Raw genomic sequence first — 23,011 nt, forward strand, 5'->3', positions numbered from 1 at the left:
TTTGGAGTGAAACTGGTTTGGCGTGTCTGGGCACCAGGATCACCAGTAGGCAGGGGGATACTGTGCTCAGGAGAGGTTCCTGCTGAAGATAAAGATTGAGTCAGAGGTGCACTAACCACTACCAGGGAAGGGTGGGACCAGCAGGGATGCGCCGGGTCCAGGGCAGGGAGCTCCTGTACCTGTGTGCTGGACAGACTGTCCAAGGGCATATCTCTTAAGAAGAAGCCTGGACTCCGCTGTGGACCACCTGAACTCAGCTTCCTGCCCGTCAGAGTCCTTTGCCCCGCCTCTGCTGGGCCTGAGCTTTTAGAGAGGAAGGTGAGGGATCTTGGTCTCACCTGGGAGTGGGGCCCCAATCCCCTTCTCTGGGCAAAGGTCGCCCCCATCAGGAGAGGAGCACTCCTGACGGTCTGGATCCTGAGTTCTCTAGGGTTGCCTGGACTCTGACGTTACCTCTCATAGGGGCTCCTCCTCCTGTCTGAAGCCCCGACCTGCCGTCAGGAAGCAGCCCCAGAGCACTGGGCCCTGATGCAGCTTGGCCCTGGCCACTCCAGTGACAGTGTTCTGTGGTCAGGGCCTGGGCAATACCACCTTGAGACATCATCTCACCAACTCACTCATTACACAGATAGGGAAGCTGAGGCCTGGAGAAGGAGTGGGTTTACCCAGGGTCACCCAGCTAGTAGATGATAGGACCAGAACTTCAACCCAGGGACTTCTTCTATGGCCCAGAGTGTTTTCGTTGTTCCCCATCTCTGCTCATGATTGCTACTTCCCAAGCTCCCATCCCATGTGTATCAAACATTCTCATCCACCCAGCATCCCATGGACTGTTCCATGGTTGGGGAAAAGGGAAGGGCTTTAGACATAGCTGAAAATGACACAGGAGACAGAAAGATGCAGGAAGCATTTATTGAGGGCCAGAGCTGAATTCTACAGGAGGCAAAAGGCAGGACACAGGAAATTTCTAGTGGGTTAGAGGAGAGGACTGGGGGAGAAGGCAGTTACAGGGAGAGAACAGCCAGACCGAACTGCAGCTTCCCAAGGCTGCCTCCTGCTGGCTCTTTGGGGGAAATGCAGGTAGAAGTGGATTTTCTCTGCCACTGCATCAACCAGTGGCCTGATAGTGTCTTTTCTCTGAAAGAGGCCCTTAGCCCCAGCCTCCCACACTACAAGGGTCCCTGAAGCAGGTGGGGACTTCAGTAATGTGATCACCCATCACTGACAAGTTGGAGCACCCTCTCATCTTCCTACCAACAGGGACTATGTTCCCAATCTTTAGGCCCTGGGAATCCTTTGGGATCAGTCCTTTATTCCAAAGCACCCCACCCTCACCCTGACTCCCATCCTAACCCCAGCTTGCCCTAGCCTCACTTAGGGGTTCCAGGTCTAAATCACCCTGAGGGATGGGTAAGTCTCCTCTTAACCCCAAAATCACCCTCTGTCCCTCACCTTTAGCAACATCCTGGTATCCTTTCACTTACATACATACCTTTGATCCTCAGCCAATTCCAGCCCCCCCCACCCCCCCACCCCCCAACTTAGTTTCCTGAAACTGATATTCTGAACCTCTAGAGGGCACCACCAGCCAACACTGGAAACTATAGGACTGAGATACATTCCTCCCTATGTCCCTCCTGGGGATTGGAATCAGAGTCACTACAGCCTAAGGGACAGGCTAGAGCCTGCAGCCAGGCTCCCCAAGGTCACTGGGCACCAGACACTGGCTAGGCCGGAGTGTGATGGGAAAGAGATGAGGCAGAACAGGGCCCCCTCGTCTGGGCACAGTATGGATGCTGGGGCCTGAAACTGAAGAGTGGAGTACTTCCTAAGGAACCAGAAACACAGGCAGACTCTGGTCTAACCCCTCACTCACCCACCCAAGCTCATCTCCCCAGCCAATCCTCCAGCACTACTCTCCCTCCCTCCCTCCCTAATACTGTGGAATGCATTTCAGGACTGGAAGAGCCCCCAGAGGTCATCTGAGCCAATCCATTCCCTACTAGAATCTCCTCTATGCATCCTGGCCACTGCTTGCATACCACCCATAACAAAGAACTCTTTGCCTCCCTCTTTCCAAATGGGCAACCTCAAACTCAGGGCTACCAGGTAAAGCCAGAGGATAGCAGATAGCTCCGTATCAACTCTTCTCTGCCCGGCTCAGCTTTGAGCGCAGAGCCTGCCATGAAAGGGCCCGGAAGGGATAGATGGGTTGGAGACACCTATAGCATAATTCCTGGAGACCCTGGGAAGCCTGAATTGGGATGGAGAAAAGCCTGAGAGGGATCTGAGAGGAGGAATCTTCCCTCCTCTTCTCTCCAGAGAGAGAGACTCTCCAGAGAAGCCAGCAGGGCACCTTTAGCTGGCCTGGGAGACCCTCTCTAAAGGTCACCATGGTAAAAACAGAGCTTGTCTGGGAAGGGATGGAAAACAGCTGCTCCTGCCTGGGACTTAGTGCCAGGGAGGCGGAGGGTCAAGCCAGGGCCTGGACAAGGAACTCAGGCGTAGGATCCTCTGAACACACCCCTCATTTACCAGACTCCAGAGATCAGAGCCAGGAAGGGGGGGAAAGAGTATGGAACCCTGCAATGCAGCAAGTCTAGGGGTCCATACATACAACACCCTGCCTCTTCCAAGGCACTAGTGTGTGTGTACTGATAGAAGGGGTAATTTCGAAGTTTGGAGATTGCCTTGGCCAAAGCTCTATTAAACAGATGGGAAAGCTGAGGAGCAGAGGAAGGGTCTTTCCCACAATGACTGAATGACAGAGCAAGGGCTAGAACCCAGGCTTGGATCACCACCCCACCCCCAAGCCCAGAGCTCTCCTCCCCTGACCCCTTATCTCTGGGGCTATCGAAGAGGTCAGACCCTTGGGGACATGGTGCTGGGATCTCCCAAGCCCAACGACACTTCTTCTGGCTCGGCTCTCCCGGGGCAGGGATGGGGTGTGGGCGGGGAAGCCTTTAGGTGGTGCAGGAGGCCTCCGTGGGTAGGCTGCCACGCTTGAGCCTCAGGCTGCCGTTCCACCCGCGGGGACAGATGTTGTAGCCGAGGATGCCGGGCGACTTAGCCCCAGAGTCCTCGGAGTCGAGGGACACATCGGAGTCCGTGGGCGAGCGGCGGTAGGGGAAGGGCCTGGGAGGCGCGGGCAGCGGGCTCCGGGGACTGGCGCAGGGCGAGGGCCCGGCGGGCAGTGGGCTCCGGGGGATGGGAGCGAACGTTGCCCCGGGGTCCGCGGCCTGGCCGGGTCGGGCCGGCATGGGCGAGCGCATGCGCGGCGGCGGCGGCGGCGGTGGTGGCGGTGGCAGCGCTCTTGGCGGGGAGAAGGGCCGAAGGCTCTCAGCTCCCGCCGGCCGCGGGGAGGCGCTCTTGCGCCGGGCCGCGTTGATGATGTTTCGCGCCAGGAGCGCCTGCAGCTGGCGGCTGGGGGGCCGCGCCTCGGTCTCAGGTCGCAGAGGGGATACGGAGCGCTCGCTCCAAGAGGGGGACATGGGCGGCGGCGGCGGCGGCGGCGGCAGCGGCGGGGGGCTGCTCAAGCTGCTCCCGCGGCCCGGCTCCCACGGCCCCGGGCTCACCCAGCCGTCCAGGCTGCTGGGGGGCCGGGACGCGCCCGGCGTCCAGGGCGGGGAGGTGGGCAGGTTCTCTCGGCGGTCCTGGGGAGAGAACAGAGAGGGTGGGGGCAGGCGTTAGTGCTGGGCTCCTCTATACCGGGGTTTCAGAAGGGACCGAGTCGGCTGTGTCCATTGTACAGAGTCGGGAAGCCAGCGACCAAAGTCAGGTAGTGCCTGCAGAAAAACGCAGGTGCCCCAACTTTCATCTTTCAGGTGCTTGAACGAGCCCACGCTGCCTGCCCCTGCGCTTAACAGGGAGGCAGATGACTGGCCCTTAAGAACACTCGCTTTGGAGACAGACCTCTTTGTTTACTGAATGAACTTGGGCAAGTTGCTTCAGCAACAGAAGCAACTCGAAGCCCCTGGGCTGCAGTTTCCTCCTCTGTGAAATGGTAGTATAATATCAGCATGTACCCTATAGGATTGTTGTGAGGAGTAAATGAGATAACTTATGTAAAAGACTTATCACAGTATGAGAAGGTTCCCTAGAAGAGAGTAGGTGTGCAATAGATGTTAGTTACCTTAAAGACATACTAGAAGGATACACATGAAACTAACCAGAGTGCTTCTCTGTGAGGATATGGGGTGAACAGGGCAGGGGACACAGCCACAGGAGTGGGAATAAGGCTTTTAATGTATTATATACTTTTTATATAAATTTAAGGTTTTGAACTATATGGATATAATATCTATTCAAAAAATTACAAGCAAAAATATTGATCATTATTACTAAAGTTGGACTTAGGGAAAGGCCCTCTCTGTCTCAATCCCCCTGCCATGTTGCCATGGTCACCTCCTAATTGTTCCTTGGACACCTTGAACAGGGAGGAGGTTCCCACCGACAGATGGAAACATAAAAGGAAGTTGGGTCGTTCCTCACTAGGCAGCACACTCCCCTCACTGGACTTCTTGCCAGCATGGGGTGGGGAGTGTGGGTTCCGTGAGGCCAAGTTGGTGAACCTCTTTGAAGTTATAAAGCACTGCTCTGCTATATGCTATCATACCTGCTTCCTACCTCCTTAGGAACTTTCCAGTCTACAAAGTTGGGTCTCATCCTTACTCTCTCATCATATCCTCACAACAGCCTGGTGAAGTAGCTGGTATTATCACACCCATTTTACAGTGATGAAAATGAAGTTCAGACGTGTAAATAACTATCTGGTGTGTTCTGCCCCACCAGGAAGTGTGTGTGACTATCTGTTGCTTAAAGGTGGGAGGCAGGCTTAAGCAGTTTGAGCTGATTTGAAAGTACAGGGCTTGGGGATCCATGCCCAGCATGTATCTGCTAAACCATCCAGCTGTTCAGCCAATCAGATTCCAGCAACAAGCCAGTCCACTCAGTCTTCAATCCAATCCAAATTCACCAGCAGTCATCCCTCAGAGTCCAGAACTAGCCAGTCCATTCAGTGCCTCCTACCCAATCAAAATCTAGAACCTCTCGTAAGATCCATTCTCTCATCCAATCAGTAACTAGCCACAGCCAAGCCAGTCAGCTTCTCATCCAATCAGAATCTAATTTCTCCCAATCAAAAGGAAGCAATAAAGTACATGTATTCGCCAAACAATGCAGCAGCTACCAGATGAGCCCAGACTCAGAAATGGAGCCCTTTAACCTACAGAGGAACATACAGCAGTCTGAACAGATTTTTCATGGGATTGGGAATGTTAGGAACCTCCCGGGGACATCCAAGGCCCCAATCATCAAGTAGGAAAGTTATAGCTCAGCATGGGCTCCGCCTCTTTTACTCCCAGGGTCAGAGTTGTGTCTATGTGAGCCAGAGACACTGGGAGCTGCTGTCTGTGAGCCATCTCAGGAATCTTTCAGTGAGCCTGGCTGGGGGGAGCAGGGCCAAGAGTTCATGATCCAAGTCCATCAACAAGCACTGAGGCAGAGGAACCAGGGCTTTCAGCCAGGAGCAAAGCAGGCTGGGGCAAGAGGAGCTATGATAACTGTCTGAAATCTCCAAGGATGGTCTGCCTTTAGTGGCCACAAGGGGAAGGCTAGGGCCAGCAAGTGGAAGGAGTAACAGGATTTAATTCTCAGAATGCCTGGGTTGGAATACTGGGCGCAGTGGTGAGCAGGTCCTCATCCTTTGGAGGTGGGCCAGGGCCTGACCTCATCGAGACTGCCATGTCTGGGTACTGACTGTGTGTGTGTGTGTGTGTGTGTGTGTGTGTTGGGGGGCGGGGGAGCAGTGAATAATATAAAAAGGCTGCAGGGAATCAGAATTATTCACTTTCTGAAAAAGTTCTCAATGTACCATATACACCAGAACTCCTTGGAAATGCACATGGGTGAAAATTCAGAAAGGGGCACCCACTTAACCCAGCAGCAGACCCAAAGCAGGACACATGTGTGGGGTGAAGGCATGAGTAGAGCAGAGTCAGACAGGAACTATCAGATATCAAAGAGAGCTAGCTCCCAGACAGCTTCTGTAATCCTCTGGTTTCATGGAAGGGGAGACTGAGGCCCACGGGTTGTCTAAGGTCACACAAGGAGTTAGATGCAGATCTGGGCCTAGCACCCATGTTTCTGGCTCTTGATGGCAGTTTGCTCCTCTCCACGAGGGCAGAAACTCATTTCACGCATGAGCCCGGCAGTGATGACTGTGGAAAGTGGCCAGATTTAGATAATGGGGGCGACGGGGGGCAGCTGCTGAGGGAACCAGAAAGTATATATGCTCTGGCTAAAGGCACTTAAATACTACTTTTAAAGAATTCGAACAAACCTGGACCATAAGGGGCATGGGTTTTCCCCCATGCTCTACAGACTTTTTGGCCAAACTCTTAAGGAAGGAGAAAACAGAACATGATTTCCACAGGATTCTGGTTCCCTCAGTGCTGACCCAGGGAAGAGAGAGGGCAGCCCTCACTTTCAAGCCAGCACACATCTGTACCCATGGCAGATCCAGACACTCAGCAGATGCAGGCAGCACGTGGACACACACCACAGGCTCACACGCCGTAACTAAGCAGTCCCACCCCACTTCCCAGGCCAGAACTGGGGAGGAGGGAGAGGGCCCTGACCACCAGCCAGTGAGCGTGGAAGAAAGAAAGAAGCAAGACAGATTTGAGGCAGAGTGTATTGAGAGCAGGAGAGAAAACAAAGTTGAGGGAAGAGCTCAGCCAGCCTGATCACAGGAGCTGCAGGATGGAGGGTGGGCTCTTCCATTGCTGGCCCTCAGGGGTGGAAGGGAGCAGGGGTCCGGAACATGGGCTTCACTCTGTCCTGGGAGGGGTGTGGCGTGAAGGAGCCGAGCTCCCTCGCGACTCTCCCATGCATGCCCCCACGTTCTGGGCAGAATGAACTCACTGGGAAGGCACCCCCTGTTGCCATGGAGATGAGCCGAGAGCTCACGAAAACTGCAGGCTCAGCCCAGCATGGGCACCGCCTCCACCACCCCTCGCCCCTCTGGGGAGCCCAGAAATAGGGCTGGGAAAGAGAAAGTGGGTGGTGCTCACCCCCGGTCTTGGGAAGCTTCCATCTGAATTCTGTCTCTTGCGTCTATATTCTCTAACCCCCACAAAGTGTGGTTTTGGGGGGCTGCAGCACATCAAAGATGTCAGAGGTGGTGAGGATCTCAGACTACCTGACTCAAAACCCTCACAGTATGATGGGGAAACTGAGACCCAAAGCTACACATGGAGTCCATCTTTGAGAATCCAGATCTCCTAAGTCCCAGCCTTTTTTTCAAAACCTTAAGGTCTCCTTTGTCCCTTCCTTGAGCTGCTGTGCTCCTGCCCCAGCCCTTGCCGTGTTCCCACTGTCTCCAGGCGATCCTGAACCTGAGCAGTCCCAGCCTAAACTTCTGATCTCCTGGCCTCCTGCTGCAGCTCATTCCAGCCACACCCTCCCGAGGACACCCTTACATCTACTCCCCATCTGTCCTATGGCAACTGTCCCATTTCCTTCCCCTCTCTTCCCAGGGGACTGTCTTATCACTTACAGGGCCTTTCTTCCAAAGCACCAGCCTTTCCTCTCATTCCTCACAGATTGTCCAGCTAGGAGGGCCCTCATTGTATAAATGAGAAAACTGAGGCACAAAAAGGGAAAGTGACTTGGCCAAAGTCGCACAGCAAACGGGAAGCTGAGATGCCTCTCTCCTTGCGGCCCCTTCCACTGCACGTAGATGGCTGCTTTCAGTCGTGCAGATCTTGGCTGAGGTTGAAGGCAAAACAGCTGATGGATACACTGCTAGGGGCCTCTCTCCTAGCTGCACACCAACCTCTGCACAGCCTCCTACAGGGCTCTCTGTCTCTCAGGGGTCCCCTGGGACCTCCCACATCCCAGAACAGTGAGGGCAAGCTAGGTAGAACCAGGACTGAGGTCTGGGATGAACTGCGTTAGCTGTCTCGAAAGCAGAGCTGGATGTTTGGAGAGGGCATGAAGGCAACTGAGCAGAGGGCCAGGAAGAAGAGTGTCAGACAGCAGTGGTGGGCTGAGTCCTCATCCAGCAGAACCCAGGAGAAGAGAAAATGTGGAGGCCGAGGCAAAGGTCTCTGAAGCAGCGGAGAGGAAACAGTGTCCAGAAGGCAGAGGTGGGTGGAAGAGACAGACCTGTGGAGGTGAGAATCCAGCAAGAGGCAGAAAGATGCCAGAGCTGGGGCCCCAGTGAGGACGGCCCCACCGGGGTGGCTGAGGAGGCAGACCCTTGGCTGGCTGGTCCCACAGGCAAGGGCAGGCTCTGTTTGCTGCAGAAGCCCCTCAGCAAGACGCTGGCATCACTACAGCTCACCAAGGCCAGGTGAAGCCCCCCAGCTTCATTAGGGCCTGCCAAGGGAGTTCTCTCTCCGTGACCCTCCTCCCCCCACAGTGGCAGACTTCAGATCCCTCAGACATGGAGTCGAACCACTCTGTGGTAGGGAAGGGGCGGCTGCAGCTCAGAGAGGGGAGGTGACTTGCCCGACGTCACAAAGCTAGCTGGTGGCAGCGTCAGCCCTTGAGACCTGAGTCCCCATACTCCTGACTCAGCCCTGTGCCACTTCCTGCTCTCCATCCAGCCCTCGGAGAGCGGGCTCTGACAGGCAGCGGGATCCCTGTGGGGTCCATTACTTGAAGCAGAAGGAAGGCTTCCACACCTGAGCCTCGATCCCGGCATTCCGGGTGGAGAAGGAGGGCCTGGGGGCTTGCTTGGCTCGGGGAGACCACGCCCTGGAGGGAGACACGGGCGAGACATCACTGCTGTAGGTAGGGCTCACGGCAGTGGGCCGGAGGCCATCCTGGCCAGGGGAGGTGTAGAGGCCTGGGGAGGAGCGGGAGGGCCGAGGCAGGGCAGGCGACGGTGGGAGGGCCGCCTTGGGCAGGCTGGGCGCCAGGTCCAGGGAGCTCGGCTTGGCAGGCGGGGCGGCCGTGGGCGAGGACTTGGTAGGTTCCTTGATGGGTGAGAGGACAAAGAGCGAGGGCCGCAGCTGGCACGGTGGCTGCCTGGAGGGCTCTGGGCGCAGGACCCCGTTCTCAGGCAGGTAGCCATGATAGAGGGAGGCAGGTGGGGTCCGAGCCGGGCTTCGGGACGCCACTTGGAAGCCGCCAGGCGCGTTGGTGGGGTACTTCCAGCACGAAGGCAGGGACATAGTGGGTGAAGGGCAGCGGGCCCGTTCCGCGTGGCCCGAAGACTCGATGACGTACTTCTCCATGCGGGACTGGCGGCGGGCGTAGAGCTCAGCCCCCTTCCCAGAGGCCTCGGAGAGGTTCTGGTTGGGTTTGGGCTTGGGCTTGGCCTGGATGCGCGGTGACTTGAGGCATGAGGCCCACTCGGGGACAATCTCCTCGGCACCTGCGGGGCTGGCCCTGTCCCGGGGGGCGGGCTCCTGCTGGAAGTTGGAGGCCTCGGCCCCCAGCGCGAAGGGCTCCTCCTCCACGCCCATCTCCCCCTGGTCCCTCTGCCTCCGCTTCTCGTCTGCTGTCTGTACCAGATCCAGCAGGTCTGGATTCGGGGTCACCTTGGGCTTCTCCACGAAGGTGAACATGGATTTCCGGCTGCCCCTGCGGGCTATCGACTCCTCCAAAATGCCCGTCTTGCTGGCAGGAACTGCCTGGCCCTTTAGATGAGAAGGCTTGGGGTCGGAGCTGGGGTACAGGGCAGAGTAAGAGGGGGGAGACCTAACCCGGGAAGCCAGGGGGGCCGTGGACAAGGTCTCGGCATAGGTTGGGGGTGGGGTGAAGTTCCCCAAGGGGCGTCTCTCCAAGGCGGGGCTTCGCTGTGCCACGGGCCTCCTCTCCAGCATGGGGCTATGGGACATGACGTGTCTCTGTGGCCGAGGGCTCCTGTCTGCCACGCTGGGGGGCCGGGAAGCGGGACCCTTCTCTCCAAGATGTCGTCTCTCTACCATGGGGCTTCGTTCCATCTGGCTGGTGCCGCCTGGCGCCTGAATCCCAAAGGGCCTGGCCGTCCTGTTGACCACAGATGGGGGCTTGGCCAGCGTGAGGTGGACCTCGCTGTACAGTTTGATGGGCGTGGTGGCAGCTGCCCGCCCGGACATCTCTTGTTCCGTGGACACCACTGGGGCACCAAGCTGGACATCAATGAGCAGGGAGCTGGACATGAAATCTGGGGCTGGGGGCCTGGAGCTGGAGATGGGAGTAACTTCTCTGGAGAAGGTGCTGGTGGTGGTAGGTGGAGCTGATACCTTATCAATTAGTAGGGTGCTGGATCTCACCTCCGCAGCTGGCTCCTGGGGTTGCCCACCAGCACACGGGGTGCTGGGTTTGAAATCTGGCACTGCACCCTTCGGCGGGAGCTGTGCCTCTGAAGAATTCTGTTGGACGCTGGACAGTGGCAGGCTCTGGGGGGTGACAGTTGCGGGTGGGTTCTGATCGACATCTGTGGCTGGCGGGTTGTGGCTGCTGTTGGAAGGTGGAGTGATGACCGTGGCGCTGGGCGAGGGAAGGTTTTGGCTGGCATCTGTGGCTGGGCTGTGGACCTCCGCCGGAGGTGGAGTTGGGGGGCTCTGCTGGGCTTCTCGGTTCTGGGACAGGTGGAGCCCATTGGCCGTAAGCAGGGCCGCGTTCTCCTTTAAATAAACCACCAGTGGTACCTCCTCTTCCTCACTGGCCACTTTCTCCAGGTGCCGCAGCAAGCTGGCTTCCTCTGAGGAGCCCTCCATGCTGTGACCAGGGACCCCTGTGTCAGCGCTCTGGCAGGCGGGGTTTCTCGGAGGGCCTGGTTCAGGGAGTGAGGTGGGACTCAGGCTGAGCCCTGGGGCATGGCCTGTGGGGCTGGCGGGGGGCACCCTGAGGGACTCCTGGCTGGGCTTCTGTCCCCTCTGGCCGCGGCTCTCCAAGGTGAACTCGTTCACCCTCTGCCGGCGCCTGTTGAAGAGCTGGACGCCGCGGGAGTTGGAGCTGGGAGGGGTGGTCAGCTGGGCTGCGATCTGCTGGCTCCTCGCCTTGGCCTCTTTTAGATCCTTCTCGGTGAGGCTAGTGCTCCGGCCCAGCGCTGCAGGAGGGACAGAGGCCGAGTCAGCAAATGGGATTGCAGAGCCACAGGGGTACACAGACAGACAGACAGATGGTCACCCATGCCCCCACTACAGATGGCCTTTTCCTCCGGAATTTGATCTTTACTCACCGTGTCCTAGAATCTCCTCGTAAAGATCCCTGACCCAACCATCATGGCCCAACTCAAATACCCATGTAAAACCTTCCCTGATTACCCTTTTAGTGTTAACTGCCCCCTTGTTTGGATTCCGCCTGAAGGTTGTTGACGTGGCACTTTACCAAACTCAGCAAGAACACCTCGCCCTAGCAGTCAAGGCCCCACTACATCTCGGACTCATCTTGTGCCACCTTTCTCTCTCACTGGCGTCTTCCTGGCTGGCTTTCTGTTCCTTGAAAATGCCAAGTTTGTTCCTGCCCCAGGGCCTTTGCACTTGCTGTTCTCTCTGCTTGGAATGATCTTTTCCCAGGTGGCATTCCATGTTGGTTCCTTATCGCTCAGGACTCATGTGAATGTCACCTCTCTGGAGGGGCCTTCCTCTATAATCAGCATACCCCCCCCCACCCATCTCTTTGTTTTGTTTTCTTCTCTTCATAGCATTCAACACAATTCAGTATTATCTTCCTTACACGTTTCCTTGTCTATTATCTATCTCCCTCACCTAGAACGCAAGCTCTAAGGGGGAAATGAACTTGCTTGACTTGTTCATCCCTCTAACCCTAGCCCCTAGAACAGTGCCTGGCAAAAAGTGGGCACTCGGTAAGCATTACTGAGTGCATGAATGAACCTGCAGGATATTCACATGCCTAAGTGCATATCTTAGGGCCCTTTACACTTTCAAACTCATAGTGTAGTCATTTCTTAACACTAACACTTCCTCTTTTTAGAATAGGTAATACATTTACGTGGACTAAAATTTTTTTAAAAATTTAAAAACATAAAAAAGTATACAGTAAAAAATGTCTCTCTACCTCTGAGTGCTCCACACCACAAATCAGGTAACAACTGTTAATAGTTTCTTCCAAGTCCTTGCAGAATTTCTTACCATTTTCATTTAAACAATCATTGAAAAATTCTCATACTTTAATATTATAAAAGTAATAAATTGGGCTAATTTCAGTGACTCTACTAGAACATTGCATTACCTCATTTTATCCTCACAAGAACACTAGGATACAAGCATTACTTGCCCCTATTTTACAGAAGTGGAAAATGAGGTCTAGAGACTTGTAAGTAACTCACCCAAGATCACACAGCAAAGGGTGGCAAGGCTGGAGTCAGAACCAGTTCTCGCTGGGTCCACAGTGCATGCTCAAGCTGCCTGCTTGTCCCAAAGGTCCCTTTGGGACATATAGGGGACAGAGTCGGTGGGAGTCGGGGTTCAGTCTGGGGCTGCAGGCTAGGACCGGAGTCTGGGGCCTGAGGTCAGGGATCAGGCTGGGGGTCAGGCTCTATTAATATGTAAGTTCACTACAGGCAACCATTTCTTTTTATATCACCAGTGCCCGGCTGGCACAGAGTCAGTGTTTAATTTGTGCTTATTGAATAAGGAATGAAGAAATGGATGCATGAACAAATGAACCTATGGACAGATGGATGGGACAGCCTGTGGCCGGGCTAGCAGCTCAGTCGGTGGCTGGGAAAATTCCTCCCTTTGTCACCCCACCCCCACCGAGGGAAGCTAATTAGTTCTTGAGGAATCTGACCCTGCCCTTCCTCCTATCTTGCCCTCATTAGCACTGGCCATGACATGCTGAGTGGGTCTCCAGGGACAGTTTTTCTAGGCATCTTGCCAGCGAGGCTCAGAATTCATGGACTCTCAGAGCTGGGAGGGCCCTTATAGAGGAGCTATTTCACTACCACCCCCATTTTATAGATGAAGAAACCAAGGTTCGGAGAGTGGTGCAGGGTAGAGCTCACACTAGGGTCAGCGGGGAGGCCCTGTGACACAGGACAGAGTGGCTGCCGACAGCTGCTTCACTGGGACCAGGCCCAGCAGCCACAGGCTCTCTGGCTCCAACCTCCTTCTTCCCTCCTCCCATCACGACCTGGCTCCCCACCACACACACCTGTGCCCACAGGTCCAGAACAGTGACAGCACACAGCCTGCCCCATGCGCCCCTGACTCCTGCTTCCTCCTGGTAGGGCTCCTCTCCTGCCTGGATCACCCCGTGATGACGGCTTTGGGGGTTGGGCCAGGCTGCTCCCCTGTGGGGAACTTAGGTAGGGGACAAGCCAGCAACACAGGAGGGGTTGCTCAGCTCACGCGATGTCCATCTCCTCAGGTCTGCTTAGAAACCAAGCCTCCCGGCCCAAATCCAGGCTCTGCTATTTGCTAGCTGTGTGACCTTGGCAAGTTACTGCACCTCTCGGAGCCAGTTTCCTTAGCTGAGAAGAAGGTAATAAAAGCACTGACATTAGGGTTTGGAGGCTACAGTGAGATCGTGGATGCCAGGGGGGTTACTGTCATTCAGCCCAAGTAGAGAGGACTGAGGGCTCATGCTACCCTGGGATGGAGTAGACGGTGACCCCCTGGAAGGGGTCAGAGCTTCTTCTAGCAAAGGAGGTTCACCCTACAGATCATGGTCCTGAGAGGGGTGACTATCTTAAGGTCACACAGCAGGGGATTCTAGAGTTATTGGGAGGCAGGGATCATTGCCCCAAATCACAGAACCTCAGAACCTCAGAGATGGCTGTCACCGGGTCCAATTCCCCACACAATTCCTGCATCCCTAAAACCATGTCCCTGAGTGTATAAGCCTCTGTTTATACCCTCAACTGACAGGGAGCTCACTACCCTGAAGATGTGCCTTCTGCTAATTAACATTCTTTCTTTAGCTATAAAGTCACTCCTTATATTAACTCCCACCTCTTGACATGACTCTGCCCCTCACTGCCACACAGATAAAGAGCTTTCTCTTTCCAACCTGAGAGCCCTGCAGAGACTCAGTCACAAATCACATCCCCACGGGGCATGGTCAGGATAAACATCCCTAGTCCCACCAGTGGCTCTTATGACACAACTGCAGCCATCGTAGCTCACATTGATTGGGCTCTTACTGTGTACCCGGCTAGCGGGTTCCCACAGTGCCAGGCTCCTAGAAAGGGCTTCAGTGTTTGTGTAATTCAGACCTCCCAAATCCCTGCACTTTTCTCTTTTTTCTCTTCACCTCTGCTTCAGTCCTATCCCAAGGCTGGTTCTAAGGGCCATGGGGCTAGAAAATGCTCCAGTGTCAGAGAGTGAAGGGCCCTCAGGGATAAGCTGGCCTGGGAGGGAAGGGGTTGCAGAGGAGGCCATGGGCCAAGACCTGGTCTGCTGACCCCCAGCCAGGCTGTGAACCTTCCCCACGCTGTTGTTCTGGGGCAAGAGGAACCCAGCAGAAAAGGCCAGCGGGTGAGAGAGCCCTGCCTCCGAGGGAGCCCCCGTGCCCCCCATCCCAGCCTGCAATGACTCCACGGAAAAGGAATTTGGCAGGAGGCTTGGACCAGACCCAGCCAGCAATCCAGACGACTTTTGCCACCCTGCACAAACAAAGCTGGGAGAAGGGGGGTTGGGCCAACTACGGGCATCCCAGAGTCCCCCACTGCAGGGCACCGGGGGTGGCGGCTCCATTCAAAATTCCCCAGACTAGGGAACTGCCACCTCTAGTGATGCCCCAGCCAGGTGGGTCCAAGATCGTGGTCCCTGGTGTCAGAGAGGCAAGAGGTGGCCAAGGCCCACAGGGGACAGACCCCTTGCTGAGCCCCCAATCTGCTTGGCTGCAGCCTGCACCTGTACAAGTCCTAACAACCCCTCTTCCCTCAGCCTCTTCAGGGTTGGCCCTTGAAAGCCCCACCCTGGACAGTGGATGAGGAGCTCTGAAGACTGGCCTTCTGGAGATGGAGGGGTGAGGGCAGACTCAAGGAAGAGCTGCCCAGGGTCAGGAGACCTGGGTCCAACAGGGTTGAATCCCTAAGTGGGGAAGGGGGACAAGAAGCCCTGAGTACAGCCATTAGAATGAAGATCGCAGTGGGTGCTATAATTAGTGAGCCCTCACTACTGCCCAGTGTAAAGTGCTGTGCCATTCACTTTAGACCCATCATCTTGTTCGATCCTCCCAATGACCCCAAGAGATAAGTACTAGCATTCTTCCCAGTTTGCAGATGAAACCAGAGCTCAGAAAGACCTGCCCAGGGTCATATGACTTTTAAGTAGCAGAGCTGGGATTCAAAACTCAAAATCTGGTTGCTGAATCTCATTTCTTAACCACCCTGCCTTCTGGACACTGACTCTGGTGGGAGGGGCACCAGCAGAGACTCTGGTGCTCCTGGATGCTGGTCTGCAGACCCCTCTGTTTCCACATCTCGTGACCAGTGCCCACAGCAGTGCCCTCTCCTCTTCATATTCAGCTGCCCAGAGCAACTCATGCTTTGTCGCCCTTCTTCCTCTCAGGAGAAGAGCTGATAAACTCATTGTGACTAAGGTAGAAATGACTTCTAGGACATAAAAAACTAGTGGAGTAGGGCCTCCCTGGTGGCGCAGTGGTTGAGAATCTGCCTGCTGATGCAGGGGACACGGGTTCGAGCCCTGGTCTGGGAAGATCCCACATGCCGCGGAGCAACTAGGCCCGTGAGCCACAACTACTAAGCCTGCGCGTCTGGAGCCTGTGCTCTGCAACAAGACAGGCCGCGATAGTGAGAGGCCCGCGCACCGCGATGAAGAGTGGCCCCCGCTCGCCACAACTAGAGAAAGCCCTCGCACAGAAAAGAAGACCCAACACAGCCAAAAAAAAACCTAGTGGAGTAGAAAGAGCACGGTGTGGGGAGTCAGGAGACTTGAGTTCAAGTTGTGCTCAGGCAGGGATAAGCCCTTTCTCCCACCCCATTACTTCTGTAGGCAGCTGCCTCTTCTGCCAGCCATCAGGCCTTTTGGACAGAGGATCCAGAGGAGGGAGGCAGGGCAGGGGAACGGAGGCCAGAGCAGAAGGTCAGGACAGGGAGAGAATTCAAGGAAATTCTTCTTCACACGGCTGCCGTCAATGGGAGTGCCCAGGGCCCGGGTAGGGTGGGGTGGGACAGGGAGCCAGAGGTAGGAAGAGAGACTGGCTGGAGACGGCCCATTGTGGCTGCCTGGGAGTCTTGGCAACGGGACAGGTAAACAGGCTGGGTTAACTGCCCCCCTGGTGGGGTCAGGAAGGAACCAATGGCTGGCTGCTGCACAACCTCGGCCTCAGCCGGGGGCAGGAAGATGAACTGGACCTGAGTAATGGCCTGACTACCTTGCCAGCCCCTGCCCCGCATCCTCCCTGCTGAAAGGAGGAAATGACACAGCCTCCTTTCCCTGGGGAGTTCTCCATCCATGCCAAAGTCCTGGTGAGTGCAAACTGACTGAGTCCCAGCAGACTTGCCAGGCCTCCTTGCAGAGAATAATTCATACTAAGGTGGGAAGGACTGCCAGACACGGGAGATGCATAGGAATGGAAGGGAAGAGCCCCAGACCTAGCTCCAGCCTGGCCACCAACCGGCCGGCAGAAGTCATGGCATGCCTCTCCCTTAATGCCCAGGGGGAACTGAGACCAGAGAAGGTTGCTGTATGCCCTAAGTCACGCACCCCAAACCACAAAGGCACCTCTGGGTGCTCGCTCTACTCACTCCGGCTGGGTCCTCCCTGCAGCCCAGCTTCCCTCTGGATGCCGAGCCGGCCTTGCTTCTCAAAGCCTCCGCGAAAGGCAGCCAATCGACTAGCTGACAAAGAGGAAAATCCCACGTTGACGGCAACGCGGAGGAGCTGGATATGACTTCTCTCCTCCACAGATGACTCAGCCTAGCTCTTTATCAGGAAAACCGATTTCGCAACAGCCTTTTAAATGGTCTCTCCGCCCCCAGTCTCTCCCCCGCCAATCTACCCACCCCACGCTGCCAGATCCATCTTCCTCCCGCCTGGCTCCACTCGTGTCGGGCCGCTCTCCTCCTCTCCAGGACATGGGGGATCAAGCAGCAAGTCCTCATCCTGGCATTCAGGGTCCCTGACGTCAGGGTCTGCCCGAGAGCTCGCTCACCTGCTCCCTGCGCACTCAGCAACGGTCAGAGGGAGTCCAGTGGCTCGTGGTGCCACACCTGCCCTGCGAGTTCCAGCCTCCGCTGTGGGTTTGCGCAGACCCTTCCACCCGGAACCCGTCTCTGTCTCCTATCCTTTCTACATGCTCAATCCCCAGATCATCAGTGTTTTATCTGCACCGCTTAATAACCTCATCACTTGGCGTATTATTTGTTTTAGTCAGAGTTTTCGTCCAGGGCGTGCTTACCACATGCCCCGTGCCAGGCCCTGGCTCCATTAACAGCAGCCGGGAGGTCAGCAGTCCCCTTATCTCCATGTTAGGGGAGAAACGGGCTCAGAGAGGTGAAGTGACTTAGGTGGTACAGCTAGCCAGAGGCAGAGTTGGGATTCGAACCCAGGGTGGCCCAGCACCCAGCCCAGGACCCATCACATGGGCCATGCTGCCTCCTCCCAACATCTTGCTTTGCAGCAGTCAGGGTCTGGGTCTTATTTTCCCCCAGAGAGTGCAAGAGCCGGGGGACAGGGGCCTCAACTGCTTCCGCCTTGTCCCCTACACCTTCCCCGGGGGGCTTGCAGAAAGGATGAAGTCAATGAGGATGACAACAGCCAACACGTGAGGCGCTCCAGAAGCTGCCAAGCTAAGGGTTTAGCATACATTTTCTCATTGAATCCTCACAGCAACTCATACAGGAGGCCCCCTTACCTCTGTTTTATTGATGAGGAAAACGAGACCCAGAGAATTAGCCAACTCACCCCAGGTCTTACAGCCAGCAAGGGACAGGCAGAGCAGATCTGGAGCGGGGAGTCTGACTGATCCCAAGCCTGGGCCCCTCCTTCTGAACAGCTCTGCCCACAAAGCACACTCACTTTCCCCACCTACTGTCCCAGGCCCAGCCCAAATGCCACTTCCTCCAGGAAGCTTTCATCGATCCATCCAGACTCCTCGATCAGTGCTCCTCCCCTACTCGACCTGGCCCAGGGGCCTCGGAGCAGGAGCAGGGCTTGGAGGAAACAACAGGTTGAGAAAGCTCAGGAACCAAGGCCCAAGGGAAAGGAGGCTGGGACTGGCCCAACTCCTGGTATCTCCCTGACAGGGGTTCGGGATCATGCAGGGCAGGATGGGTGGGCTAAGTCGAGGGCTCCCAGGTCAGGTCGGCATGGGTGTTGGCTAGCAGATACCCCTGTAGGCCACAGGCACTGCTCACTGCTGGCTGACGAGGGCCCTGCTATGCGGTCCTCCACTCCCAAAGGCCAGGAGCCACCACCTTCCTCCTGCCTGCTCTACTAGCCTAAACACTAATCTACAGTTAGATTTTCAGGGACTTGGAAACGGTGACCCAGAGAGAGGCAGGCTCAGTTCCAGGTGCACAACAAACTGGAAAGGGCTGGTTCACAGGGAGCCAAGCTCAGACCCAGGCTCCCACCTCCCCCAGTCCAGCCCTGGTAAGCCAGGCCTCCCCCCGACCCCCAAGCCCTCTCCTGCTGCATCAGCCTCCATCATCCCAGCCCTGGGAGCCTTGAGAGTACAGAAAGGACTACCACACCCTACCCTTCCAGAGAAAACACTTAATCCAGGAGACGAAAAGGTGGTGAGCCAGGGCGGGAGAGAGAGAATTTCCCCTAAACTATGCCTCTGCCAGGAGCAGGGCTGAGCCTAGTCTATCTCAGGGTCCCCAGCACCCAGCCCAAGTCCCTCGACAAAAATACAGCCCTTGCTCTTTGCCCTGTGGCAGCCTGGGGCCGGAGCTGGTCCCATTCTCTCTAAATTCCCCAGACTCAGCAGAGGCCGTCACCCAGGAGGGGTTCACTAAGTGTTGACTAAACAAATGACTGAAGGATGAGCACTCCCACAGTCCAAATCTACCTTAACATTTTACTCCACCATTCACCCCAGGAGACGAATTCTCGATTTGTCTAGATCCCAGAGTCATGGAGATTCTAGGTCAGAGATCTAGAGGGTGGTTCCTCGAGGACAGGGAGAGAGGAAGGAAGGAGGTAGCAACAAGCCTTTGGGTGAAGAGGGAGATGAAACCTCAAATGGCAGTGTTAGATCCAAGAGGCAGAATATTCCATTGAGTTCCAGGAGAATATAGAGCTTAAGAGAGAGATGAATGAGGATGAAGAAATCTGGGAAGTCTTCCTGGAGGAGGCAGCATATGCCCTAGGTCTTGAAAGATGGAGATGTGGAAGCATTTCAAGCAATGGGACAGTGCAGTGGAGGCTGGAAGGCTCAAGGTGATCCCCACCCCATCCTCTACCCTCCTCCACTCACACCTCCAGTCAAGACAGCTGGAGAGGAAGGCGCCTCTGACAGAGGAACACGTCCACCATTGGGCTTGCCCAGAGGCTAAGGGTGACTGGGGTGGTCCAGGTAGTTTTCCAAGCGAGCTATGTACATGGGAAGGCGCATGCCTAGAGCTCGGAAGGCGCCTCTGACAGAGGAACACGTCCACCATTGGGCTTGCCCAGAGGCTAAGGGTGACTGGGGTGGTCCAGGTAGTTTTCCAAGGGAGCTATGTACATGGGAAGGCGCATGCCTAGAGCTCAGAAGCACCGTGGTATCGGCCCTGGGCCTCCGGGTGGGTTACATAACCGCCCCACCGCCGGGGCCACAGATTCAGCCAGGACCCTCCTCCGCCTCCACCTCCCCAGCCATCTGTCTCTGTTGCTTCCCTCTCATAGAAGAGGCCGCTGCACTGCCCAAAGCAAGGCCAGCGCCCTGTGGTAAATTCCCCACATTCCTTCCTCACAGAAAAATAAATAACGGGGAGAAAAAATGCTGGAGGAATGATAATGACGGCCCCAGCACGCTGCAGTCCCAGCTCGCCTCCCCACCCTGTAGAGCAGAGACAGTCCTGGGCTGGGGCGGGGATGGGGACGCTGCTACTTCTCCCCGAGGCATCCTCACTGCCAGGCCCTGGAATAGACGAGCCTCCCGCAGCCCCTCACCACTCCCCCAGGCCTGCCAACCCTCTTTTGTTCTCAGGGTCACTCATATCTGCTGAAGAAGGTGCTGGGAAAGGTGCTGGGAATCTTTCAGTTGTGGCAGGTGACCACAGAGGGCAAACTTGCCAGAGGCTGGGCGCCCTTCACTTTTACTACTCAGGTTGCTGTTTACTGAGCACTTCTTATGTTCCAGGCATTATTATCATTATTTCATTATGTTTTGTTTTATCTTTGCAAGCTGTGAACTGGAAGTACTGTCATACCCATTTTACAGATGAGGAAACTGAGGCTCAGAAAGGTTTTATGATTTGCAAAGGTAGTTTGGCCAGTCAGTGGTCTACCCTCTCCACTCCTGCCTCTTACTCCCATATCTATTCAGCCTGCTTGCCCTCCCCCAGACAGCCCTCCTTTACCAAATCCAACCAGAGGTGCAGCCTGTTCCCTTCCCACGTCCTGCTCAACAAAGCATCCTGTGAGGGCTACCTTTAGTAAGTCACCTCACCTCTGAGTCTCAACTTCCTCATCAGTAAACCAGGGATGATTATAGCTGCTTTGCAGAGTCACTGCTGAGCAAATGAGATGACAAATTATTTCTATAGCATAAAACATTGTGCATACCTGAGGGGGATTTAACTTCAGCCTTTTGCACAAACCTACCTTTGTATAACTGTGCCAGGCTAGGGCGCTGTCTCCCTCCCTTCTCCAGCCCTCTCTGGGGCTGGTCTCCCTCTTCTGCTCACAGTCAGGCACAGCCCAACCTTCCCCTCCCCCCTCCAGCATCCTCTCAACAAGGGAACCCCAGTGTCAACCTCTAGCTAACTGTGCTGTAGCAGGAGAGAACCAGGTTTGAATCCCAGGTCTGCCTCTTACTGGATGTGAGTGCCCAGGCCCCCTTGGATGGCCCCAGACCCAAGACTCCTGGGAGGGAAGGTATGGCCGAGGCTCCCACCACTCAGTACGTAGACCTGCAGCCAGGAGGGCGCTGTGGTCCTGAGTGGGCAGGAGGCTACCGATCCTGCCATCCCCTCATGCCATTCGCCGGTTACCAGGCATGTGTGGCTCCCCTCCAGCTGGAGGAGTCTCCAGCCAGAGGAGAGGCTGAACCATCCAGCCTCACCCTCCCCTTGTCCCTCAAACTGCAAAAGGAAAGCAGGCTGGAGGTCAGGAAATTTGGTTCCAGTCTGCTCTGTCACAATATGGGTGAGATGCTGGACTAGTTCCTGACCCTCTTTGGGTTTCAGTTTGTCCATGTGTTTCAGAGAAGGGATTGGCCTGGACCAGTGATTCCTAGAGCGTGGTATCCCCACACCTCTAGTGGGAGCAAAAGGATTTAAGTGGTACCCTGATACTTAATAACATCTTACTAGTTACGTAAATTTCACGTGTGTATTAGAAAAGGAGGATAATAAATCCATCAAAGGTATATTACTGCTTACAGAGAGGTAAAAGTGGATATTTCAGCAACAAAAGTTAGACAATTTAAAGAAAACAAGTATAGGTGGTGTATGAACTCATTCATTCAACTGATATTTATTGCACACCAACTAAGGGCCAGGCACTGTTCATAGCCATGAAGAGAAACAGATAAAGCCCTGCTTGCATTCTAGCATGGGAGCCAAATAATAAATAAGACTATTTCTATAATCTTATTATATTATATATCTATAATCTTATTCTATTACTTCTATAATAAATTCTATAGAATTTACCATCTGACTTACAATTAAGTCAGATGGTAAATTCTATAGAGAAAAATAAAGCCGGGGTGGGAGATATACAGACTGCACAGGGTGGGGAGTGGTGTGCAAAGGTGAATAAGGTAATCAAAGGAGGCATCACTGAGAAATCACATCTGAGTGAAGAAGTGAAGAAGGTGAGGGAGTGAGGCTTGTGCATTTCTAGGGGAAGAAAGACCAGGCAGAGGGAACAGCTAGTGCTAAGGTCCCTAGGCAGGCTCACACCTGGCAGGTTGAGGATGGTGCACGTAATGTGGAGGTGGGACATGAATAAGGAAACCAGGTTCTCTAGTGGCCTGCAGGGTCTCAGGGACCCCCCTGCATTGCAACCATTTGTGCTTGTGCGTACACGCACACACACACCCTGTAACACACACATTCTGGACAGCTCCCTAATGCTGGTGAGAGCCTAGCCAGCAATAGTATACCTTCCTCTGCACACACACCCACACACAAAGGTGCTGTTTGCGTGTGCACCCACAGAGGGGGCAGAACCTACACACCAGTGTGTGCGCACAGAGCACCCGTCGGTATGCATGTGGAGACACACAGGTACTCAGGTGGCAGACTGGCACAGGTGCACGTGCAGCAGGTACACACCTTATGGGCGGACATATGTGTCTCCCTCCTGCCAGCCTGCCTTGTCTCTGAGTTACCAGACCACCCTTGCCTGGAGGGCAAGTGCCCTGATGGCGTGGTTTCAAATTCACTTCTCCATATCTCTGCACCTCAGTCATGGTTTCCCATTTCCAGGGCTACATTAAAATCGGCCACCTGATGCTCAAATGTCCCAAGAGATCATGTTGCTGTGGAGAATGTCCCCTTTTCTACCCCTACTGCAGTTAAATAGAAAAGCCATGTAAAACGCCTAGCACAGCACTGTCAACAGGATCAGCCGCTACTGGCATCATCGCTCATCACAGTCATCCGCATCCCTGGCTTCATGCCTTTAGGCTGCTCAGGGGGCAGCTGATGAGTAGAAGGAAAAGGCCAGACTGGGAGCTTCAGGCCTGGGTTTTAGTCACAACCTGGTCTCCAACACATTGCGAGGCCTCAGGCAAGTCCTGTCCCCTCTCTGGCCCAGATCGGAAACCTGTGGGTGCTGCAGAATTTCTCAGGGAGTGTGTCCAACATGCCGATTCCTGGGCTCCGCCCCAGGCCCAGGACCACAGGATATGCACATTAACAGTCTCCCTGAGGGGTTCTGAAGCACAGCTAGGTTGGGGACCCAGTGGGCTTTAGAGC

General features: G+C 55.2%; 1 protein-coding gene across 5 annotated transcripts in view; it reads right to left on the minus strand.

Annotated features, from left to right (window-relative positions):
• Positions 1-896: 896 nt before the first annotated feature.
• SYNPO (synaptopodin) overlaps positions 897-23,011 on the minus strand; it is a 36,776-nt gene continuing 14,661 nt past the window's right edge. For 2 of the 5 annotated variants that reach the window (XM_082455018.1, XM_082455021.1), the window contains exons 2-3: positions 8,691-11,047; positions 897-3,653 (exon numbers count right to left, since the gene is read on the minus strand). In XM_082455018.1, coding sequence (XP_082311144.1) covers positions 2,964-3,653; positions 8,691-11,047 — 3,047 coding nt within the window. In that variant the 3' untranslated portion in view covers positions 897-2,963. Of the gene's footprint in view, positions 3,654-8,690; positions 11,048-16,678; positions 16,840-17,837; positions 17,863-23,011 lie in introns of those variants that run through there. The other 3 variants (XM_082455020.1, XM_082455019.1, XR_014261823.1) reach the window with 3 other exon arrangements.

This window comes from Balaenoptera physalus, assembly GCF_965194825.1.
Source record: "Balaenoptera physalus genome assembly, chromosome: 3".
NCBI classification, from domain to species: Eukaryota; Metazoa; Chordata; class Mammalia; order Artiodactyla; family Balaenopteridae; genus Balaenoptera; species Balaenoptera physalus.